The sequence below is a fragment of the Carassius carassius genome, chromosome 34 (assembly GCF_963082965.1).
Source record: "Carassius carassius chromosome 34, fCarCar2.1, whole genome shotgun sequence".
NCBI classification, from domain to species: Eukaryota; Metazoa; Chordata; class Actinopteri; order Cypriniformes; family Cyprinidae; genus Carassius; species Carassius carassius.
Genome location: NC_081788.1, coordinates 28,494,154 through 28,520,414, shown reverse-complemented (window position 1 = coordinate 28,520,414; position 26,261 = coordinate 28,494,154). Strand labels below are relative to the sequence as shown.

At 36.2% G+C, this 26,261-nt stretch overlaps 1 protein-coding gene across 1 annotated transcript in view; it reads right to left on the bottom strand.

Annotated features, from left to right (window-relative positions):
- Positions 1-26,261, bottom strand: part of LOC132114963 (BICD family-like cargo adapter 1) — a 43,350-nt gene that overhangs the window by 9,967 nt on the left and 7,122 nt on the right. The window contains exons 3-9 of the mRNA XM_059523373.1: positions 11,521-11,637; positions 11,383-11,394; positions 7,197-7,343; positions 2,725-2,904; positions 850-1,068; positions 627-770; positions 416-546 (exon numbers count right to left, since the gene is read on the bottom strand). Coding sequence (XP_059379356.1) covers positions 416-546; positions 627-770; positions 850-1,068; positions 2,725-2,904; positions 7,197-7,343; positions 11,383-11,394; positions 11,521-11,637 — 950 coding nt within the window. The remainder of the gene's footprint in view (positions 1-415; positions 547-626; positions 771-849; positions 1,069-2,724; positions 2,905-7,196; positions 7,344-11,382; positions 11,395-11,520; positions 11,638-26,261) is intronic.

The following is a 26,261-nucleotide window of genomic DNA, read 5'->3' as shown; positions in this document are numbered from 1 at the left end:
AGTACACTTTCAACAAGTTCATTTGGAAAGAATATAAAATTCAAAGTTTTACTTTAAAGTGCATTTATTTTTAACGTTTATATTTTTAAGTTTTAAAGTTGTGCTTTAAAGAAGTACACTTATTTGCACAAAAAATACTAACATACTAAATCACATGTAAAGTACTTGACTGAATTACAGTATTACATACAATTAATATATTTTAAATATAGTAAACTGCAAGTTAATCATTACAAATGTGTAATTATAAATATTTAAATACATGACACAAAATTCAACCGGGAAAAAAAATGCTTAAATCTTAAAAAATCTTAAATCAAATGATGAATAAATAAAGACATCTTGTACGGTGAGTACATTTTAATTTTTAGGTGAACTATTCCTTTAAAAGCATAAATGTATATGTGTGCAGTACTTGACAATGGCTTCATCTCTGTCTCGTATAGCGCTCTGTAACTGTTCGTTGGGCTTGTTAACTTCTGCCATCGCTCTCAAGTGCTCATTTTCCTCGCTCGAAGAAGAAACTTCCACTGAGAGCAACGCCACCTACAGGATCCAGAGCAGGCCAGGTGAATGAATTAACTAAGGTATTTATGAACAGTCTGTATGTATTTATGTGTGTCTACCTGGTTATGGAGCTGTAGCACCTCTTCCTGGCTGTTGCGTGTTTTTTCTTGCTCCTGATCGTACAGTTCTCTAAGCTCTCGCAGCTCCTCGTTTAGTTTCCGCACTTGCTCCTCCAGAACCTCCTCATCACTGCGCCGTGAACTCTGGATGCACACAAAACACACATTGAATAATAATAATAATAATCTGAATGTTCGCAGTGAAACATGCGATCATTGTTACCGTAGATTCGTTGCCGTCCAGCAGGTTTTGCGTGAGTCTGCGCAGCTCCAGAAGATTCGCGTGCAAACTCCCCGTGGGGACATCTTTAGCCGACAGCGACTCCGAAGACTCGTCCATGGATGAGTCTGTGGATAAGGCGGAGTCTGTGATGTCATTTCCTCTCAGCTGGGAGCAGATGGAGCGCACCTGACAGTAAGCCTCCCACAGCTGCAGCCGGAGCTGAAGGAAAGATTATGGAAATTATAGACTTTAAAAGTACATACCGAAGTGCAAACTGAATATAATCTGTTCCGACACTTGTTAATTGCAATTAAATTAAAAACTATTATAGTCTCAATTTATATTAACTCTTTCCCCGCCATTGACGAGTTTTTATGGCTTTTTGTGGTTTCACTGTTATACACTAGGGGGAGCTATTACACATCTTCTGAACAAGTACAAAACCTCCCGAACAAAAAGACACGTGAACAGGACGGAGAAACGAGCGATGTCTTATGTAAACAGCTGCATATTAAAAATAACGTGATCACTTACATTTATGCATTTGGCAGACACTTTTATCCTAAAGCACCTTAAAGTGCATTTAGGCTATAATTTTTTATTTTTTTTTAATCATATGTGTGTTCCCTGGGAATTGAACCCACAACCTTATGCACTGCTAACGCAATGCTCTACCACTGAGCCACAGGAACGATCATCAGCAATAGACAGCATATAAATGAAAACTGCTTAATTTTACAAAGTAAAAACCAAGAAGTGGTATATATCTGTGCAAGCTTTGGAGGTGTTAATTGAAGCAATTTAATGGATTTATGCCTTGATAATCATACTGCATATTATCCAGATGTAGTTTGTAATAATAATGTGATTTTTCACATTTTTGCACAAAACTTTACATTTTTATGAAACCTACCTATATTCAAGTGTTGATGAAAAAAATAATGTATTTTATGTATTTAATTCTGTTTTCTTTGAAATATGGTAAAAGTGTACTGACAAGCATGCCATTTCTACTGAAACTTGAATGTCATGTATTTAAATATATTCATAATCACACTATTATGAAGTAGCAATTTAGTACATTTAACTTTTTATGTAATATAAAACACGACGCTACAGTTAAACGTATAATCAAGTACTTTATATGTGCTTCAGTATGTTAGTCGACACATCAAGACAAGTGTACATTTTGAAAGCTCAACATTAAAACATAATGATTAAATAAAATATAATGATTTATAATGTTCTTTAAAACAAAACCTTTTATTCTACAGCATTACAAAGTACAAACTTTAGTTAAGAAACAGTCATGAAAGTGTCTCTCTTTAGCTATGCTTAATGGGCCTTTTATTTCATTAATAATACAGTATCTTATTTGCAAGTAGGTTTTTTTAAGAAATTTACTTTTAATATCTGAAGTTCACTAGTGTGCATTGCACATTCAATAAAATGGAGCACACTTCTATTTCACAAGGGTCATTCTGCGCAGTTTATCCAGTAGATCATGTGACTTGATCAAATTAGCAATTTTACCAGTAAGCATGTCACATATTTTTTTTTTTCATCTGTTTCCATGATTTTTTTTCAGTGGTTTGTGATTGCAGTTTTGAAGATAATTGTATATGCATTTCCCATGCAAAAGCCATTTCTAGCATATAAAATAGTTGTTGTTTTTTATTAATTAATGTGTTTTATTAACGTCTACACCTACCCCAACCCTTAACTTAACATAATGCAAATACAGCAATTAATTGTTGTTCAACATGACGACAATAAGGCTAAATTTATGTAGAACAATATGGCCGTAGTTGTATCCCTTCTAGCCCAATCAGACGGTCTCTTCCTGTCTAAGTGGGCAGTAGATGGCTGATGTACCTGCTCTCTCTCCTGCTCCAGCTCCTCCTGCTCCATGCTCTGCTCGATCTCACAGAGGAAGCTGTGTGGGTTCGGACTGAAGCCCTGTAGACTGCGTTCCTCCGTCAGCTCCTCCAAACGAGCGCTCAGCTGCCGTTGAGACATGCGCACTTCCTGCAGCTCCAGCTGACTCTGACGCAGCTGATAGGAACACATGAGAGTCAGAAAACACTTAAAACACACCTGAGGGAACACGCCGAGCACTAAAAACAATCCCTGACTCACCCCTGAGAAATAAACGAGACAAACTCGACTCGTCCGTCAGTGTAAATACAGCGTCATGCTCAAGCAAGCATATGCAGTTACTCATGTCATTGTCTAAATATGCTATTCTCTGGTATTTTTGTCCCCTATGATTTATTTATTCCATGACCGCAAGTGCCTGATAATAGAAATAAATCAGTGTTTGTAATGATGTGATTCATCTCTGAGCTCAGCGCTCACCGTTATGCTCTATTACACTGACTGTAACATATTAAAGGATTAGTTCTCTTCCATAATAAAGATTTTCTGATAATTTACTCACCCCCATGTCATCCAAGATGTTGGCTTTATGTCTTCAGTCGCAAATACATTAAGGTTTTTGAGGAAAACATTCCAGGATTTTTCTCCATTTAATGGACTTCAATGGGGACTGACTGTTGAAGGTCCAAATTGTAGTTTTGGTGCAGCTTCAAAGTTCTCTACACGTTCCCAGCCAAGGAATAAGGCTCTTATCTAGTAAAACCCTTGCTCATTTTCTTAAAAAAAAAAAAAAAAAACATATATATATATATATGTTGGGGGTTCGATTCCCCGGGAACACATGATACGTAAAAATTGATAGCCTGAATGCACTGTAAGTTGCTTTGGATAAAAGCGTCTGCTTAATTTAATTTAAACCACAAATGCTCGTCTTGCACTAGCTTGACTTCACGTTTTTAAGTTCAAAGGTCATTTGTGACGCAGGCAGAAGTTCCGACCCTGTGTTTGCAAAGCAACGTGCAAAGAAAATCGAACGCTGTTTATAAAAAGAGGTAAAACCACAATGTTGGACGATTTTGAATTTGGAGGACATTATAAGATTTTCACCCTGCCCTTTCTTTCTGAACTAGATTACAAAGACAAAGAGCTGACCGCATATGACTTTTCCAACGTGATTATGTTCTGCGTGAATTTGCAGACACGCATCACAGAGCTAGTGCTAGACGAGCATTTCTAGGTAAAAGATAGTTGTTGTTTTTTTACGAATATGACAGATGGTTTCGCTAGATAAGACTCTTATTTCTCGGCTGGGATCGTGTAGAGTAGAGCCCTTTAAAGCTGCACTGAAACTGAGATTTGGACCGTCATCCCAATGGTTCCCGTTGAAGTCCATTATTGAAGTCCACAAACCTTAATTTCTTTGCGAATGAAGACAGAAAGATATACACATCTTGGTTGACATGGGGTCGAGTAAATTATCAGGAATATTTTATTCTGGAAGTGAATGAATCCTTTAATCTCTTTTTGCTTACATCTTATCTGCAGTTCGTTGTGATCAGAAAATTTGAGAATCTGAGGCAGAGTTTAGTCAGTGGGCTCGCTCACAACTGAAAAAACTTGGATGTTTTCAGCGTTTTGGATGTTTTTATTTTAAAAATACTGCTGTAAGATCAAAAGTGTTATAACATTTGGTTTGCAAACACTTTTTTACGGCAGTATTCCCTTTACATAGTAGCATTTAAAAGATTTCGTTCAAATCTCAATCTCAACTTTGTATTCTTCTTGTGATGGTGCGTCTTGAGGAAGCCTCATATGTGCCGACATTCATTGCGATCCTAAGAACGTCTACCTATTTTAGATGTATGCCATGTCTAAGCTGCACAGTAGATACAAAATAAAAGTAAAAAAATCCTGTCAATTTCAAAATAAACACCCTGTGCAGACACCAGATCGTATTACTATAACCTTTCCAGGAGGCCAGAAATGGTATGTGAAATATAGATATAAGATAACTGACTATGTATAAACAGCTAAAAATCTTTTGTCCTTGCCATTCATGACTAGACTTTTAAATTGTAACTTTTTAAAATTTAACTTTGTAGTCTACACATAAGCCATGTTTCCATCAACTTGTCAAGCAAATTATCTGAAGTTCGGTAAAAAAAATCATGCGAATAAAGCTGCTGAAAGTGTGTTTCCATCAAACGGCTTTAAAGCGAATAAAAACCTGTGCGTAATGACGTCACATGCTGTTTTGCGATCAAATTGGTATATCGAATTGATTTGAGACATTTTAAGGAGTTTCCATTCATTTTCGCATTGAATCGCACAACATTCAAGCAAACATTTGCGAACAAAGTTTTGCTAAACAAAATGGAGCGCGCCATTTACCAACAAATGAACAATATTACACAAGTTTTAATAGTGCTTATGTGCCAGCTGATAGCGACTTATCAAGTTATAATAAGAAAACAACAACGCTATCAACACATTGCTATGATGATGCAGATGCACGTAAATCCCCGACGACAACGGAGGCGGCCTGTGGTATGGGAACGACAGCGCTCCAAACAGTTCTGGGAGATCCTGGTTCAGAGACATTTCACGGAAAACCTTTGGTTGAAGCATTTTCGGATGACCAAGACAACATTTGACCTGTTGTGTCATTTTATTGGCCCGTCCCTTTCCCCAGATGTCGCAAGCTCTCGCCCTCCGGTTCCAACCGAGAAGCGTATCGCCATTGCGCTCTACAAACTGGCTACATGCGCAGAGTACAGAGTGGTAGGCGAAACGTTTGGAGTCAGCAAAACCACCGTGCACCGGTGTGTTTACGCCGTGTGCAATGCCATACGAACGAGGATGATGCGAAGATATATATACCTACCTGGAGTGGATGAGGCGCATGATATCTCGCTGCGTAACTCCAGAGCGCACCTTGTGCCACAGGTGTATGGCGCAATAGACGGGACTCACGTCCCGATTAGAACCCCTGCTGAAGGCTACAGGGATTTTGTCATAGAAAGGGCTGGCCATCAATCGTACTACAGATTGTGGTAGACGATCGTTGCATCATAAGGGACATTTGTGTCGGCACTCCCGGTAGTGCGCATGACTCGGCAGTCTTCACCACTTCTGACCTGAACAGGTGCGTCTGTTTACCTTGGTAGATGGTACACTTAAGCAATCTCAGATTGAATGAAAATGGAGTTCATATATTATGTTTCATTTCCACATTGATGTACAGTACAGGCCAAAAGTTTGTAAACATTACTATTTTTAATGTTTTTGAAAGAAGTTTTTTCTGCTCATCAAGCCTGCATTTATTTGATCAAAAAAAAAACAGCAAAAAAAAATATTAATATTGTGATATATTATTACAATTTAAAATAATTGGTTTTCAATTTATTATACTTTAAATTATCATTTATTTCTGTAATGCAAACCTGAATTTTCAGGATCATTACTCCAGTATCACATGATCCTTTAGAAATCTTTCTAATATTCAGATTTATATTAAATAAACTAAAACTTCTTCCGGGTTGCAACCATAAAATGACCTAAAACTTAATCACAAATCATTATTTATTCGGCAAATAACGTTACCATCAGCGTTTATCGCATAAGCCGTATATCGTATATCGTATAAGATAAAATCCGATGAGACCCACCGTATTTCATTTGAGTCGATATTCACGAAATTCAATCGAATTTTACTGTTTCCATAAGGCATTTTTCATTCGATATCACATAATTCGGATAAAAACGTGTTGATGGAAACATAGCTATAGACTGTAAAAAAAATAATGAGAATTGCAAAAAGAAAAAGAAAAAAATATATTAAAACATACAGTTGAATTACAATAATGAGAATTTGAGGAGAATGTTTAATTGTCTTGAAAATAGTGTCACAATACAGATATTTTAATGCTCCTTAAATAGGCTTTATTTACATAAGACTAAATATAACTAAGTCTTGTTTGTTTCTTCCACAGGCATGTTCAAGTTCTTGAAAGATTTAATAAGATTCAACCAAAGTGAATAAAAATGCACAGCTAACTTTTTTAGTTTTGTCTTTTTTCCCAAAATACAGGATAAATCACTCAATCAATAATACAAGTAAAACTTACTGAAAAAAAATTATATATAGGGCTTTATTTTAATATATATATAATATATATTAATATATATCTTTTTTTTTTAATATGGGTATGCAGTAAAAAACAACCTTTTTGAGAAGTAATATATATTAAGAGTTGTTTTCAGAGAAAATACCTTTTTTTTTTTTGAGTTTGAAACATGAATGCTTATTCAGTTCCAATCATATACAGTTTTGACTCCAATGTTGTTTGGTTCTCAGTGTTCAGTTATTTACTGAAAACTTTGAAAATGCTAAAAATGAAAATGATTTACTAGAACATAAATAGTGATTATAATGTGTGGGTTTGTTTTGCAGTGTGATGGTCGCTCACCTGTAAGTCCTTCTGGTGACACAGTTTCTCCAGCACCAGCGTTCGCTCTCTCAGCTCTTCACTCATGTGCTGCAGCAGCTGGTTTTCCTCCAGCATGGCGTTCACACGTCGCTCAAGTTCCTGCTTACGTTCTGACAACATCTTTATCTGCACAATGAGACCATGAAAAACACCAGGTTACGGACATCAGCATTCTACAGCTTAGTTTAAACCTATTCAGAGCAAAACATCTGCGAACTTTACAAACGAATGAGTCACGATATATCTATGAGTCTTACATTATATAGTATATGAGTCTAATGTATCTGAAAAACCCAAGTGTGATTTAGTGGATTAGTTTAAACTCTCCTGTAGTTGTAGGAATGCTGTGTTGCCAGGCATGGGTTGGGAGTCACTAACACCTCCACAGTCAGGAATGTGCTCTTGATAACGGGAATATATTTCACAACAACTCCTAGAAAATGCTATTGCTCGGAGTTTGTTGGGTTTTTTATATAGTTTAGGAAGTTTCATGGTGTTCTCAGCTGTTTTATTTAACATTTATGCATTTAGAAAACGTTCTAAAGAAATAGTTCACCCAAAAATGATAATTTGATAAAAATGTACTCACCCTCGGGCCATCTATATAGATGAGTTCGTTTCTTCATGGGAACAGATTTGGAGAAATTTAGCATTGAATCACCTGCTCACCAAAACATCACAATAATCCTCAAGTAAACCACAGCACTCCAGTCCATCAGTTAACGTCTCTTCAAGCCAGAAGCTGCGTGTTTGTCCGAAACAAATCCATCATTGAGACTTTTTAACTTTAAATCTGTCACTTCCAGCTGAAATATGAATCCATAATAACTCTTCCTTCAGTGAAAAAGTCATCTTGTGTGAATCAGAGAAATACTGTATGCTCAGATCAAACAGCATTTACAAACCAAAACAGCTCTAAACAAACATGTGAGGGGATTTTGATGTGAGAGACCACAGGAAATGGATATTTTTATTGAAGGAAGCATTATTATGGATTTGTATTCAGACAGAATAAATGGTTCTTAATGATTGATTTGTTTCTTACAAACGCAGATTTTGGCTTCTAAGAAACAATAACTGATGGATTGGAGTGCTGTGGATAACTTGTGGATTATTGTGATGTTTTTATCAGCTGTTTGGACTCTCGTTCTAACGGCAACCATTCACTACAGAGCATCCACTGGTGAGCAAGTGACGGAAGGATACATTTCTCCAAATCTGATGAAGAAACAAACTCATCCTAATCTCGGATGAGGCTGAGTACACGTGTGTCTGAGTGTGTGAACTATTACTTTAAGTATCAGCATCTTCTCAGAGGTTTCCCTTAATGGTTTCTTTAGAGAAATAAAATGAGTTTTGAGTCCTGATTTGTGTGTGTGACCCATGAAACAAACATGAGCAGAAGTTTAGCATCTCTCGCTCCTGTTTTGACCTAGATCTGCTAACCTAGTTCACCAGCACTAAGGGAATCTCTGTGATTAACCCTAGGCTGCACCAGCCTTCAGAACCACATATATATGCTTCTCTTGAAATCTAAATTTTAAAACAGCTGATCTAGAGAGTGACACTGAATATTTATATCCCAGTCGGCTCAGAAGCGTCATGGACCTGAACAGACTCCTGTTTCTCTCTGTCTGGCACTGACTGCAGTTTCGGGAACACCCAGACACTGCAGCATTTGCCCTTAAAATAGCACATAAGTTTTCCCCGCACACTTACAGCTCTAGTACACTCACTCCACATGGGAGACTCGCTATTAAAACGCCTTTATCTACATCTAGCATTGAGTTTTCTCCCATTCGTTCTTGTATGAGAGGCCTGTCTCTGCTTCTTTAAACTGTAAGGGGTCAGTGGCAGGGTCAAAAATGTAATTAGGCTCCACACACACAAATGCTCCTGCACAGTAAAATATATATATATTATGACTGTTGCAAATTAAATAAAATGTTGATTATGGCATTGCATTTAAATCTGCTCACGTTGCATCCAGGATTACCTGAAATAAAATAAAATATAGAAAGTTTTTTTTTTCAGCTTGTTGGTAAGGGAACATTTATGATTTTAATTTAGTTTTAATTCAGTTTAACTTGAAATGAAAAAAAAAACTTAACTGAATAAATGTATTATTAATTATAATATAATTAATTATTTTATTATAATTAATATAATTCATAATCATTAATTTATTAATAAAAAAAACTAAAGCTAAAAATGAACAAACACTATATGGACATATATAAAATAAACAAAAACTACTAAAAATCATAGATATCTCTCCTCTCCTCTTTTTTTTTTTACATAATTATTTTACATAATTTTTTACATCAAAGGCAACACAGATGAAGTTAATAGGGTAGTTATAGAAATGCTCCTTTATGGAAGTTTTTTTTTTTTTTTTGATCATGGTCTGTAGCGGTCAGAGAGATGGAGGGAGAGTTGAACTGATCCTATAAATCAGCTCTGGTCTGACAGACAGCTCATCTGTGTATCGACCACTAATCATGTGACTAATTACCCTCCGTCTCCAAGTAAACCCTGATACTGTAACCTCCAGAGACACTGTGACTGTGCTGAATACTGTGACAGTATTTTGGAAATCTTGGAGGGTTACAGCTGTCAGAAAATGAGTAGGAAGTGTAGAAGCCCCTGCTTTGAATGACTTCAGCTCATCTGCGGCCGCAGGACATCACTAGTTTCTCACACTGCGCTGCTGTGATCTTGCTGTAATGTGATTAGGGATAACCTCAAGCAAGCAAGAAGAGTCGTACATTTGAGGTGGATTTCTCCTTCAGTCACAGGGCATGAGAGCCATTTGATCAGCTGCTCCATCTCTAGGAAATATATGTGATGTGATGGAGTTAAATTCTCAGTATTTGATTGACAGAGCTTGACATCTCTCGTATGTTTCAGGATCAGCTGTCAGCGAGCAGATGTGTGTGTACGTTAAGATTGCTTTTAAGAGAAGGTTTTTTTCCAAACATGCAGTATCTGGCTATGACTGAAACACAGGACCCGAGGACTCTGTATTTGCAAAACTGTTCAAATGTTGAGATCTGAATTGGCGTTTTACAGTACTACTCTACTAAAGGAAAAACCCACCTTTAAATCTGCATGTTTTACCAGAACACAAATGTTGTTGAGGTCTAACAATTGCATAGTTTACACATGCAGAACAAAACCAGATCTGTTTTCATGCAGTATAGATGTGGATGATTGTATGCTTGTATGGAGGCTATATATATATATATATATAAATCTAATTTAATCTACTGGAATGTAAATAGAATGTTTCTTTAATTCTTAAGTCATTTTTTTCTTAGACGCTTATCTGTACATTTGCACTTCTCTATATAACTGATGTTTGTTATGATTGGCTAATCTCATATTCATAATATTGCTCATCAGGCCAGTTCCTGTTGCTCAATACTGAATAGCTGTTAATATGTACATGTGGGCTCTGTCCCAAAACCTAGTGAGCTGCCTTGCTGCTTATATTGTCTACATAGGCAGCAGCCTTCTAAGGGAGCATCCTGAAATGAAATGAACCTCATATACCGTACGACTGATTTTTTAATCACACCATGATGTTTCCTTCTTTTAATTAATAACTCATCTTTTTTTTTGCTCCTCAAGTTAAATGCATATACTGTATAACTAATAAAATGACAAACACATCACAATTACTAAAACATGAACTAAAATGGAAATAATAAATACAAAAATAAAAATGTAATATATATAATATAATATATATACAGTATATAGTATTATCTTAATAGTACTAAAGTCGCACTGGAAGTTCACTATGTTTTGGAACAGTTCCTCACTTGAGTTATTTCAGAATTGAACGAAGCTTTGTTTTGATCTTGTTGTTGTTGTGAATAGATCAGCGATATGAGCGTGTCCGCTGATGACGGCCTGTGAAACTCACGCTGGCGTTGTTTGTCCTGCGCTGTCACAACAGACACCAGGAGCCAATTACACACCCGTCTTTCATAGATGAATTAGTGAAAAGTCCCACATTCACTTTTTCTAGCTGCTTTGATGCTCAGATGTGACATAAAGCAATCAGGACATGATCCAGCAGCGTTTTGCATCGCACAATGAGGTCTTCACATCACAAAACGAACATGCAGAAAAGAGGAAGCGGTTCATGAGCACTTACTTCAAGCCCTTGCTGTTTAGTGCAGGAAACAAATCATAATTTGCGGAAGGAAGACAGAGGAAAGCAGATTCTGAAATATATCAGGGTGCCATGATGACTCACTGCAGATAAGACAGTCCACATCCCATAATGCCTCACCTCAGCCTGTAGGGTCTCAAGGCGCATCATGTGCTGGCTGGTGGAGAGACTTTTCTCTTTGAAATCATCCCGTAAAGAATGAACCTGAGTAGACAACTGTTTCTCCACCTCGGCGGCCTGTGGAAAAAAACACAGACAGTAATATCAATTATGTTTAGATGGTCTGTATGCATGGAGCACGGGTGTTTGACATTTTATTTACAATGTGAAAAATGAAATGGTATTTTTATTTTCTTATCTTTTCAGGAAGGTTCAGATTTTAACATGTGTACCTGGAGCACAAAAGCAGTCTTAAGTCAAAAATACATTGTATGGGACAAAATTATTGATTTTTCTTTTATGACAAAAATCATTAGGATATTAAGTAAAGATTATGTTCCATGAAGATATTTTGTAAATTTCCTACTGTAAATATATGTAAACTTGATTTTTGATTAGTAATATGCATTGCTAAGAACTTCATTTGGACAACTTTAAAGATGATTTTATTTTCAATATTTAGATTTTTATTTTATTTTTTCTTTGCACCATCAGATTCCAGGTTTTCAAATAGTTGTATCTCTGCCAAATATTTTTCTACACATCAATGGAACAGTTATTTATTCAGCTTTTAGTTGATGTATAAATCAAAAAAAAAATACTTATGACTGGTTTTGTGGTCCATGGTCACATATAGAATTTTTATTATTATCTTAATTAAAAAGTATTAGATACTGAGCTGATTTTACTATTGATTCATTCATTTCTATTTTATTTTATTTTACTTTTTTCAACAAAATTACATCCTACTTTACATGTCACCCAGCTGATACTGTGGGCGTTTTTCCAGCCACTGGAATTATCATTTACTTACTTGCTTGTATGTATGTATGTATGTGTGTATTTATTTACTTATTTTTAAAAAAATCTGATTTACAGGAAGATATACTACAGTATAGGTGTTTAGAGCCACTAGATTTAACAAGAGATTTTAAGTCTTCGGATTTAACAATTTTATGTAATTGTTCATTTGTTCGTTCATTCAAAAAATCATGTTTACAAGGTACAGGTTAATGTTATAGCCATTTTTGAGCCACTTGATTAAACTACGTATATTTTTACTACAGGTACTATAATATAAAAATGTTTAGACTTCATAGTTAACTATATTATTTTGTAATTATTAATTTTATATTGCATTTTTACTCTTTTCCATTTTATCATATATATATATAATATGATAAAATGATATATCAGGTTTACAAGGTACTTGGCTGACACTGTGGCATTTTTCAGCCACAAGATTTAACAATTTGGCTACTTCTTTTCTCTTCTTTTTTTAATCCAATTTCAGTTTATGAGGCACTGAGCTGATAGCATGGGTGTTCTTAAAGAAATTAGTAGCTTTTTAACTAGACACTGTAGATATCTCCTGTCTATAATAATCAGTAATAACTAGTTTTTTGGACAGAGAAAAAAATCTGTTACATGAATCAAAAGCTGACTTGTAATCTTTTGACTCATAATGTTCATGAAGCACACACCTCTATTACCTTTAGAAGTTAGTTGTGTTTCAGCTGCTTTTTAAAGGTCAGTGACATGCACTGATGCAAAAATTAATTTCATTTATCTGATCCATCATGTTATATGATTTCACCCAAAAATATTAAAAGAGAAGCGAAGCCTATTGCTGCCCCAATAATCTATGAGCATGAGTCATATTACAGAACAAAACACACACACACACACACACACACACACACCCACCCACACACACACACACACACCCACACACACACACACCCACCCGCACACACACACACACACACACACACACATTGATCACATTTGGCATTTTGGAGCATCTGAGAACATTCCAGCAGAGATCCTAGTGTTTTTCCGGCTGTGATCAGGCCACTGCAGCTGTGTCTGTGAGAAACACTGGTTACCATCAGACAGACTGCAGTTGCTAATAACTGACTCACATCATCTGTGACTGTCTTCGTGTTCACCGTGACGTACAAAAACAACAGTGAAACTCGCAACCATATCAACTCTGCTGTTGCAATATCTCGTGCTAGAAATGATCTGAACATGTTTCTATCTGGATTCGGGATCAGATTATGCAACAGGAGTGTAACTATGAAGACTTTTATTAAGTTTGTTATATAATAAATAGCCTACTAAAATGCAAGTGATACGATGACCACTAAACTGTGTAATGATTATTGTACTAGACTTTCAAATAAGCTATCACTTGTATGCGTTTTAACTTGAATAAATATTTAATGTCCTTTTTTACATTAATTGGTAAATAGCAATGACTGGTCTTTTTAATCTTGGTAATCTTTGAACTGCTTATTTAAAAATACCATTGTGTGTGACTATTGTAAACATTAAGAATCACTCATATGCATTTTCTTAGAAAAAAAGAAAATTAAATCCTACCCTTAACGAGACAATTACTATACACCCATTAAAGATTCATAATGGCACATTAATGGCACATATTACTGTTTTAAGATACTAATCAGCACTTTTAAGGGAGTATATAAAGTATAAAGTTGTTTTATAATGGTACTGTTAGAAAAAGTGTAGGTTTTTATGAAAAATTATTTTATTTATTTATTTATTTTTTGTAAAACGTACTTCAATAGTTTTTATTTTGTTTACAATTTCGACAAAATCTTATATATATATATATATAAATATATATAATATATATAATATATATATATAGTACAGACCAAAAGTTTGGAAACATTACTATTTTTAATGTTTTTTAAAGAAGTTTCTTCTGCTCATCAAGCCTGCATTTATTTGATCAAAAATACAGAAAAAACAGTAATATTGTGAAATATTATTACAACTTAAGATAATAATTTTCTATTTGAATATACTTTAAAAAATAATTTATTCCTGTGATGCAAAGCTTAATTTTCAGCATCATTCCTCCAGCCTTCAGTGTCACATGTAACATCAGTCGATCACATGATCATTTAGAAATCATTCTAATATTCTGATTTATTATGAGTGTTGGAAACAGTTCTGCTGTCTTATATATTTGATCAATAAAAGGTTAAAAAGAACTGCATTTATTCAAAATAAAAATAAAAATTCTAATAATATATATTCTAATAATATATTTTCTTCACTATCACTTTTTATCAATTTAACACATCCTTGCTGAATAAAAGTATTGATTTTATTTTTAAAAATAAAGAAAGAGAAAAAATTACTGACCCCAAATTACTGACCAGTAGTGTATATTGTTATTACAAAATATTTATATTTTAAAAACATAGCTTCTTTTTTTTTCTTTTTTTTTCATCAAAGTATCCTAAAAAAGTATCACATGTTCTGAAAAAATATTAAGCAGCAGAACTGTTTCCAACTTTGATAATGAATCATCATATTAGAATGATTTCTAAAGGATCATGTGATAATGATCCTAGAAATTCAGCTTTGCATCACAGAAATAAATGATAATTTAAAGTATAATAAATTTAAAAAACAATTACTTTAAATTGTAATAATATATCATTTAATAAATTGTAATAATATATCACAATATTACATTTTTTCTGTATTTTTGATCAAATAAATGCAGGCTTGATGAGCAGAAGAAACTTCTTTCAAAAACATTAAAAATAGTAATGTTTCCAAACTTTTGGTCTGAACTGTATATATATATATATATATATATGTAATTATTTATTTATTTATTATTATTATTATTTTTTTGCAGTGTAGCTGTCGATTGTTGTTTTTTCTAACAGTATGTCTCTGTAATAGATTCCTGACTTTATTTATTCACTCATATATCTGTGATGTGATTTTTTTTATTGTTATTATTTCTTTATTTGGAAGGGGACAGTGTACATTAATAAACATTAAAACAATGTAAATGTACCCGAGTTAGCTCAAAAGTGCTAATTTTCATCGGTAGTCCCCCAGCCAGATTTAAACAAGGCAACCTTTAAAAATAATCACAAGTACAAAATCACACACAATAATAAAAATACAAATGCATACAACACATTATGGTTAATAAGTACAATTCATATAAAAATTATATAATATTTAAATACACACATAAAAGCATTAGTGCCCACAAGTTTGGCTCTCTACAAGCCATTTTTTTGCATTCTTTTTGAATGAAAAGAATGACGAGGACTCTCTAATGGTTGCCGGCACTGTGTTCCATTGCTGAACTGCTCTTACGGAGAAGACGGCCTGACCAAAAGCTGTTTTTCTCCGGGGTATGATGCAGTCTTCCCTCATCTAAAATGTATAAAATCACATAGTGGAGGAGGTGCAAAGCCATATCTAATTTTATAGATTAAACAAATGTTTTTGAATTTTATTAGATTATCCCAGGTAAGTAACTGATATTTACTCCGAATACTACAGTGGTGGTAGTGATATGGGTTTTTATCCAGTATTTTTAATGCTTGTTTATATAATCTTTCTAATGGTTTTATTGTTGCAGAGTGAGTATTGGACCAGCTTATTAAACAATATGTTATGTGGGATAAAATCATGGAAAAGAAATATAATTTAGCAGCTTCTGTTGACATGAAATCTCTAATGAATCTGAAATTTGCTAGACTGAACTTAATCCTATTACTAACTTTTTTGATGTGAGTTTTGAAATTGAGATTTGAGTCTATATATAATCCTAAATATTTATATTCTGTGACGACCTGTAACCTTTCTCCAGATATAAAAATTTCAGGTTCTATATTTATATTGTTTTTAGAAAAAAACATGGTAACTGTTTTAGATATATTCAATTGCAGACAGGATTGTTCACGTTAGATTGAAATCGATGACATGGCCTCAGTTAGTTTAGAGGCAACTTCCTCTACAGATTTTCCATAGGCCAAAATAACTGTGTCGTCTGCATACATCAAAGTGTCACAGTTCTTACACAAAGATGGTAACTCGTTAATGTATAAACTAAAAAGAATTGGACCTAAAATTGAACCCTGTGGAACACCAGTTGATAATAGTAAGGGGGTGGAATTATATTGGTCAATTCTTACACTTTGTGAACGAGATAAAAGATATGAGTTAATAAGACTAATACATTTTAAAGAAAAATTAAATGCATGAAGTTTGTGCAGTAAAACTGAATGGTTAACTGTATCGAATGCTTTACGAAGACCTAAAAATATTCCTCCCACTATCCCTCCTTTGTCTATATTTGATTTAACCTTGCTGTCTCTGTAGAATGATAAGCCCTAAACCCAAACTGCATCGAGTGCAAAGGAAAAGAACTGCAATTAAGATGATTGATGATTTGCTTAGCAACCAATTTTTCAAAAACTTTAGATACTGTTGGCAAAATGCTAATCGGTCGGTAATTAGATGTAAGAAGGGAGTTGCCACCTTTAAATATAGGAATGACACTAGCAATTTTCCATGACTCAGGAAATTTCCCTTGATCTAGTGACACATTGATGATATGTGTTAATGGACCCTTAATTGACTGATTTATTTGTTTTAGCGCAAGTGTATCCATCCCATACACATCTTTTGCTCTTTTCATGAGGGTTTGTGTCTTACATTTCCTGGCAGGATGAATCTCCTGATGAAAGACACTTTCTAAAATAAAACTCAGCTGTTTTGAGAACAAAGTGGAAACTGTTTCAGTTACGTCACTCATCTTGACCTTGGATTCATCTTTCTGTTGCTGCAGATGAAGACTGGAGACAGATAAAGAAATGTTAGGAGTAGCAGGTTTTCACTTGTAGAGCCCTGAATCAGATTGCTGAACTTCTCATCAGTTTGATATTGTTTAAAAAGTCATCAAGAATTCATTATTGCCCAGCTGATTCATGAAGTGATCACAGGAGGAATCTGAGGGAGTTGAAGCTGTTTTGGTTGTTATCTGTATTTACTCTCATTTATTCTGTTGACGGGTACAAGCAGAAATGACTGAAGTTTTTCGGGAATTGTCGGCTTTATAGACTTCACAGAAATAATTTTCTGCCGGTCTGTAGTTAGACAGTAAAAACAATAAAATGTAACTTCCTGTTTATCTTTACATGGTTAGTGATTAGATTTTTTTATTTAAAGCTTCCCAGCTAACAAAAAATGCTTTAAGGATATTTTTCTATAAGTTATGGAAATGTTATTTCTGAATGCTCTTTAAACGATCATGCATACAGTTTTTTATGTTTTAGAAATATAATTATTTTTTTTATTTTTTTATGTTAACGGAATATTCCATGCTATAATTTTTATCATTATGGGAATGTTACTTTTAAATGTTCTCTGAACATTCTGAAACAACTAATAACATTTTACAAAAAGTTAAACTAGAATGTTTCATAAAATATATATATATATTTATATATATATATATATATATATATATATATATATATATATATATATATATATATATATATTAAGAATATTAAAAAGATAGCACTTTATAATAAGGTTCCATTTCTTAACTATATTTAAAGCATTAACTAACAATAAGCAATACATTGTTTTATAATCTTTGTCAACATTAGTTTATAAAAATAAAACTGTTCACTGTTAGTCCGTTAGCTTAGGACCATTAAAAAACATAAATAGATATAACTTTTAATAAATGTAAAAAGATTAATAAAAATGCTTTAGAATAATTTTTCATTATTAGTTTATGTTAAATAATGTAGTTAACTATGGAACCTTATTGGAAAGTATGACTTTGAACAAACATTCTTTTAACATTAACATCTGTTCATAACCTTGAGAGAAACTTGCCAGAATGCTCTGAGAAAGTTCACTGTTGCATTTAACTGAGAGAAACGTGATTGCTCAGAGTTTAATCTTTCATAGTTTTGAAGTTTTTCCTTATAGGAGAAATAAAAACAGACACAGAGTCAATAGTTATCATACACAAATAATGAGATGTATTATTTTATCTTTACAAGGTTAGTGATTAGTTTTTTTTTCAAGCTTAACAGCTAACGAAAAACTGTAATAAAGTGTGTCTAACATTCCCATTCAATGTTCAAGCATTTGTTCTGTTTTGTCAGTTGTTTTTACAAATATAAATTTTGAGGGAACATTCCATTTCAGACTTTTTTATCATTAATGTTACATGTTCACTGAGTGTTCTGAAACAAGAAGTAACATTTAAAAAACATTTCGGGGGGAAAACATTCCATGAATGATGCATAAATAAGGTTTTTCTGCTAATGTTTTGAGAACATTATTAAAGACTACATAACTTTCAATGAATGTTCTGTTTACGTCACTGAAATGTTTGTTCATAACTTTGAGAGAACATTCTGAGAAATATTCCATGTTGCATTTAACTGAGAGAAAATTCATTGCTCAGCGTTTGCTTTTTCTTGGTTCAAGAGATGAAACTGAGTTCTCAGTTTTATTTTACTTAAATAGTTTTTTATTTTTTAAAAAACAGACAAAAGTAAGTTAGTAGTTTTCATCCAGTGTGAATATAGAGCTAAAAAATGAGTGTAGCTCAGATCATTTAATCTTGAAGTTGTAGAGAATTGAGAAGCAACCTTCTCTAGTGTATCTTAATTGTGATTTTGAGCCATTAGTCATTTTGCTGACTGTCATTTCAGGTCGAATCGTGTCTGTATACGAGCGCTGATGATTCTGGGAAGACGTGAAGAATGGAAGCATTTTTATTGAGCCGCAGGCACGTCATATGGAGCATTGTGTCGGATCGGTGTGTTTATTTATGACTGCGGATCCTGCTTTGAACGAAGAGCAATGCTAAAGAAACCACGGTCACACTTTATTTTATGCTCCAATTCTCGCTGTTAACAAACCATTAACTATGATTTTGCCTCAATAAACTCCCAATTTGCTGCTTATTAATAGTTAGTAAGGTAGTTGTCAAGTTTAGGTTTGGGGTAGGATTAGGAATGTAGAATATGGTCATGCAGAATAAGTGCTTTATAAGTACTAATAAGCAACCTATATGTTAATAATAGACATGCTAATAAGCAACTAGGTAATAGTGAGAATTGTCCACTAAAATAAAGTGTTATCGAAACCACTTATTCAGTTGTACAGTATTCAGAATTTAAAATGCAGATTCACAAGTCTTCGCGCTTTATTAGTTATAGGTTCCATCACAGCACTTTGTGAAAGGGTTGGAAATTCCTATGGTAACACATGGAATTGGATATAACATTAGTGGTTGCCATAGAGATATATTTGGGAATAGTGATTGGTGGTGATGATTTCCCTTAGTCATACTGTCAGAGGAGGAAACCTGTGACATTTCTGCAGTATAAACTGGAGACACTCAGATGAAATGTTAGACTGCTAGACAGTTCACTTTAAAATCACAAAATAAAGCAAAAAACCACTCCACAGTTATATTATCGCATTTAAAAGAGTGTTGAGAGGGATAACATAGCTTTTCTGTTACCACAGGAACAGTAATATGATAAAAGACAACAGTTTTGTAAATAAAACTAGTGTTGTCTAAGGCAAGCATCACTATTCTGGTGCTGACAGGGATGTGATCAAACCTCTAACATGATGTAGGGATAGTTCAATCAAAAATTACAACTTTGTCATGATTTACTCACCCTCATAATGTTCCAAACCTGTATGAGTTTCTTTTTTCTGCTAATCAAAAAAAAAGGGGAATATTTTTGTTAACCAAATAGTTGCATTGACTTTTATAGTATGAAAAAAAATACTATGGAAGTCAATGGCTACCAGCAATTGTTTGCTTACTAACATTCTTCAAAATTTCTTCTATATAACAGAAGAAAGAAACTCATACAGGTTTGGAATAACATGAGGCCAAATGATCATGGCAAATTTTAATTTTTGGGTAAACTATCCTTTTAATATTCTATATATAATCTATATTGATGTATAATATTTTATAGCCACCAAGCAACCACCCAGAAGACACTAGCAACTGCATAGCAATACTTTTACACCATTGCAACTACTGTACCTAGAAACCAGCCTGAAATAGCAACCATGTTGCAAACTCCTAAAAACCTCACAGCACACCCATATCGAGTGAAATCTGTCTCAATACATTCTGAGAAAAGACATTAATGTTTATTTAGATGCACATTCTGATGCTTGCATTTATGAATGGAGCCTGTGCCTGTCACATTTGCGAATTGCTGTGCACACGTGTAGTTCTCTTGTGATCAATTGTGAATTTGCGTGCACGCATGTGGGTCCCTTGCATGCTTTAGTGGATAACTGTGCACATGTGTGGCTCTCTTCTGTGCATCTGTGGATTGCTGTGTACATGTGTGGATCTCGTGTGCATATTTGTGGAAGGTATTGTTTACACTCCATAAACCAACTTCATAGCAACCCCCTGGCAATTTACTAGCATCATAGCATGTTTCCAGCTTTTTTACTTCAAAATCATAGCAGGGATCAGAGGTTTTCTTCCTCTTTTTAAAGCTTTATCAGTGCTCCTGCTGTGTGAGTACAGCATCAGTGTGGTGAGTGGGGCGGGGCCGAGGTACGTGGGAACAAGGAGGGAGGCCGGCAATGATTGGGAAATCAGTGACACCTGCGACCCACTGCCGGTCTCGAGTCCCACGTAGGAGATGGAAGGATATAAAAGTAGTGTTGATGTGTCAGAATAAGAGTCACCGTTTGGGTGTTTGTAACTTTTGAGTTCTTTCAGTTTATATTAAACCTGTCAGCAGTCCAGCCGACCCCTTTGTCCTCTTCCTTCCATCCCACGAACTTTGCTACACTGGTGCCGAAACCCGGGAGGAAGTAGGACCGTCGCCGCCGCCATGCAAAGTCCGGCCGCCACGCCGCTTGCAGATATCATCGCCTCCCTCGCGGTCCTTCACCGCGAACAACACCAGGCCCTGCTGGACCTAAGGACGGATCAGGAGAGGCATTTCCAGGCCATTGTCCAGGCCCAGCAGGAGAACCGCGAGAGGTTTCGGAGCTGGATCGATCGGGAGGTTCGCGCCGAGGCCGCCGGGCCGCCCGCCGCACCCATGCACCTACGGCTGCACAAGATGGGGCCCCAGGACGATCCGGAGGCCTTCCTGGAGCTTTTTGAAAAGTCAGCGGAGGCCTGCGGGTGGCCCCGAGAGCAGTGGCCGGTGCGCCTCATTCCCCTGCTCTCTGGAGAGGCCCAGGTGGCCGCCCAACAACTTCCGGTGGCGAACCTCCTGGTCTTCGACGACCTAAAGAGGGCCGTCATCCAGCGGGTCGGCCGGTCACCCGAGCAACACCGCCAGCGGTTCCGGTCCCTGGACTGGGGCGAAGCCGGTCGACCCTTCGCGATGGCCCAACAGCTCCGGGACTCCTGCCGCAAGTGGCTACTAGCCGAGGGAAGCGACGTGGAGCATGTCGTCGACCTGGTGGTGCTGGAGCAGTTCATCGCTCGGCTTCCCAAAAAAAATCAGAACACAACTAAACGCCAAGGCCTGGTCCTCTCTCTCCTTCACTGTCGTCGCTCCAGTTTTACATCCTTCCATCTCCTACGTGGGACTCGAGACCGGCAGTGGGTCGCAGGTGTCACTGATTTCCCAATCATTGCCGGCCTCCCTCCTTGTTCCCACGTCCCTCGGCCCCGCCCCACTCGCCACAATCAGTATTTCCAATGCAGCGCACCAGTGAAAATATAATCAATATGATCATTTATTAAAGCCTCAGAATCACCCCATCTTGATAATGAAATGTAGGTCTATTTTGTTGTGTGTCCACCCCCTTCACCCCTCTCTCTAAACCTTTGTAATGTAATTAGTGAAATGCTTCTCTCTGATCAGATTAGGCTGCTGGGGTTCAGGCGTTTTTGACAACCCCCTGCTTCCAGACAGACGTGTGTGTGTGTGTGTGTGTGTGCGCATGCAACAGAAAGCATCTGTCCAACACTACACAATATGTTCAGTATATTAGCTAAACATTTATGCTGTCTGTATTTGCTAAGCTTTACCTATGAGCTGCTCTACTTCATTATCTAGTTATGTTGTCACTGTATGGCAAGCTGATTTAACATTGAGTCCTGATTTTTAAACTCGTCTTATGTAATGACTAGTCAGAATGACCACTGCAGAGTTCAATTAAAAATATTACTAATTCAATTAAAAATCTTGAACATTTGGAATAAGCCCTAGTGTTGAATACAGTTTGTGTGTAATAAGTACTAATATCTAATAGATAAAAAAATAAAAGTATGTAATAAACAAATTGTACAATATATTGAAAAGGTGTATCTAATAATCAACCTGTCCTCCAACCAATACGCTTGTATAGGTCGTTTGTCCAAATCCCTGAAATACGACCCATCAGAGCGTATACTACAATTGCGCCCCTATCGGCAAAATGTTGTTTTCATATTAATGTTTTGTACTCTTTTATTTGCCCTCTGGTTTGCGCTTTATGTAGATCAGTTAGTAGGTTATTGCTATATACCTTGATATGTAATCATGCTATCATGGGTTCGATACCAGGGAACAGACGTGCACGAAAATGTACCTGTATATGCTCAATAAATCATAATTTAGCATGATTTCTGCGAGGGTTAAGTTTAGGGGTGGGGTTAGGTGTGGTCATTCGAACGAATAAGCCACCTAGTAAAATATGTAGGAAATACTGTGAGATCGGTGTAAAACGCCCACACATTGCTTTTAAATAAACGTGCGTTTTGATTGGTAATGACGTTATACGTCAATTCATGACGACAGACGCAACGCGATACTGTCATTATTTTTACGCCTGCTAGAGGGCGTTTAACTTTAAAACGTAAATATAATAAATGCTTGCACAAACGACTAGGGGTGTAACGGTATGTGTATTCGTACCGGACCGTTTCGGTACAGGGCTTTCGGTACGGTGCACGTGGGTACCGAATGACCGAATGCAATATTTTGTTTGCGGAACATATACATTTTCGTGTTTCCAAACGAACATATTAAGTGGCGGAAGTCTCCGCGTTCAGCGCAAATCCCGCCCTGCAGCTGATTCTAAGGCCGGCGACACACTGGATGCGTGGCGCAAGCGTCTCAGCTGCGTGGCGTGTCTGTTTTTAATTCGGCTCCCATGTTAACAGGTTAGAGCTTGCAGACTGCTTGCGTGAGATGCGCATCTCAGGCGCTGCTCGAGCCGCGCGGAAAACGCGTACATGCTAAAAATAGAATCGACGCCTATTTTTCACGTGACATGCAAGCGTGTTGGAAGCGTTTCCAGGCAAAATAGAATAGGAAAATATGTTTATATGTCAATTTGTACACAAATACATATTAATTCATGACACTTTGATGTTTAAAAGTCTGTAGGTTGACATAAATTCAGATTTTCAAATATTGCACCTGTCAAACATAGTCAATTTTGCCGTCAATACTGTTGACGTCCTTTATCAGTAGGCTTTATATTTATGCTCAACATGAAGTATAGATATTGTTGTCATGAAGAAAAGAGCCTGGTCTGTCGGCGGTCACCCTCTATGTCACCTACAGCAGCAGCATGCTGGGATTGGTAATGCTGCACTGTAATCATGGTTATTTATATTTTTCATTATATTTTATTATATGATATTGGTTTGAGACTGAGAATATTTTATTTAGTGGAGACCTTTGCAGCAGTATTTTATTTCTTATTCTATTTTTATTTTATATATATTTAATTAAAAAGTATTTAAAAAAAAAGTGTATAGTAATAAACAACCTGCAGTTTAATGTTTGCATTTCTTTCCCTTACTGTACCGAAAATGAACCGAACCGTGACTTTAAAACCGAGGTACGTACCGAACCGTGATTTTTGCGAACCGTTACACCCCTACAAACGACCTATATGGTCGTTTTTTTGTTGGAGGACTGGCTCCTAATAATAGGTACTAATACCCAATGAATAACTTTTAGTATATTAAAAAAATATGTATTAGTCACTTTTGGAATATATATTAGTCAAAACAAAATGTTTTAAAAGTAATAAACTGGGCCCCAAAACATTCTTATCGCTAAGTAGTTCTTAACCTATTCCTTAACCTCTCTCTTAACGTTATGGCACGATTCCCGACACGTTTGTACGCTAAGTATATCTTTTGTAAGTCACACTTTCGTAAGGTTGGTCTGGACCATTCGTAAGCTCTCTCTTAGCATTGTTTGAGCTCAAGACTCTAGTCGTTGCCACTGTGCAGCAGTCTTTAGAAATCAGCGCAGCGCAGTACAAGTCAAACTATGGTATGTTGACAATGTGGTGGCTCAACAATTATTTTATGTTATGGATATTTTAGAGACTAATAATAGACTAATAAGAAAAAAAGACTAATAATAAAATATGTTCACAATGGATACAGGACTATTTATGAAGTTGACTTTATTTGGTATCAGAACTAATATGGTGGTAATTAGCCTAGGCTATTTCATAGTGTCATTAAAGCGTTTAAATTGACGTGCAGGTTATAGTGGACCATAGGGGTGTGATCTCCAACCTGGTGGCAAGGTCCAGCAAAACTTCAAGTTCCTCTGACGAGAAGCTTGATGTCCTTTTTTGCGTTGTTTCCCCGGCATATTCTGTATCTAACTCTCTCTCTCTGTTCATTGTAGATAGGTTGCTTTTAATTGAAAACATTAACCAATTGCAATCAATCCCGCATTAAACAGAAGTAACTGCAGCTGCTTGCCAATCAATTCTGATTGTAAAGTACCTTACCATTAATATAAAAGTGTATTAAATAATTTTTAGAAGTCCTTAAACCTATGTCAAGAAGCGGCACAAGTGGCACAATGGGATAAGGAGGGTGGATGATTAGCGAGGGATACCCAGTTCGTCTACCCGTCACAACATGTCGTGTAAACATATTACTGACAATTTGATAATTTAATGAATAGTCTATATTTTACAGATAACTTAAACTATGTTCAAATATATGTTACTGGAATAATTTGAGTTCTTTTTGTTTATATTAAACCTGTCAGCAGTCCAGCCGACCCTTTTGTCCTCTTCCTTCCATCCCACGAACTTTGCTACACTGGTGCTGAAACCCGGGAGGAAGTAGGACCGTCGCCGCCGCCATGCAAAGTCCGGCCGCCACGCCGCTTGCGGATATCATCGCCTCCCTCGCGGTCCTTCACCGCGAACAACACCAGGCCCTGCTGGACCTAAGGACGGATCAGGAGAGGCGTTTCCAGGCCATTGTCCAGGCCCAGCAGGAGGACCGTGAGAGGTTCCGGAGCTGGATCGATCGGGAGGTTCGCGCCGAGGCCGCCGGGCCGCCCGCTGCACCCATGCACCTACGGCTGCACAAGATGGGGCCCCAGGACGATCCGGAGGCCTTCCTGGAGCTTTTTGAAAAGTCAGCGGAGGCTGACATTTGCATAGAACATGTTGTCTTTCTTAATGCTGTAATGCACCTTCGTGTGAAGTGGAAAATCGATTCCTGAGCCAACTAATTCAGCGCCTTTGTAACGTTGAACTTAAGAGGCAGTGAGTTAAGAAGCTTCCTAAGGGACACTTCGGGGAACACATTTAGGAACATAAACAACTTTGGTAAGATATTTCTTTCGAGTCTTCTTAGCGCACTAAAAGTGAGCGTTATCGGGGAACCGGGCCCTGAATAGTTACTAGTAACCAATGAGTAAGTACCATTATATAATATTAAGTACTAGTATCTATTTGATAGGTACTAGTATCTAAGAAATTAGTAATAGTATCTAACATTAAGCACTAGTATCTATTTAAGGGAAGTCGTGGCCTAATGGTTAGAGAGTCGGACTCCCAATCGAAAGGTTGTGAGTTCGAGTCCCGGGCCGGCAGGAATTGTGGGTGGG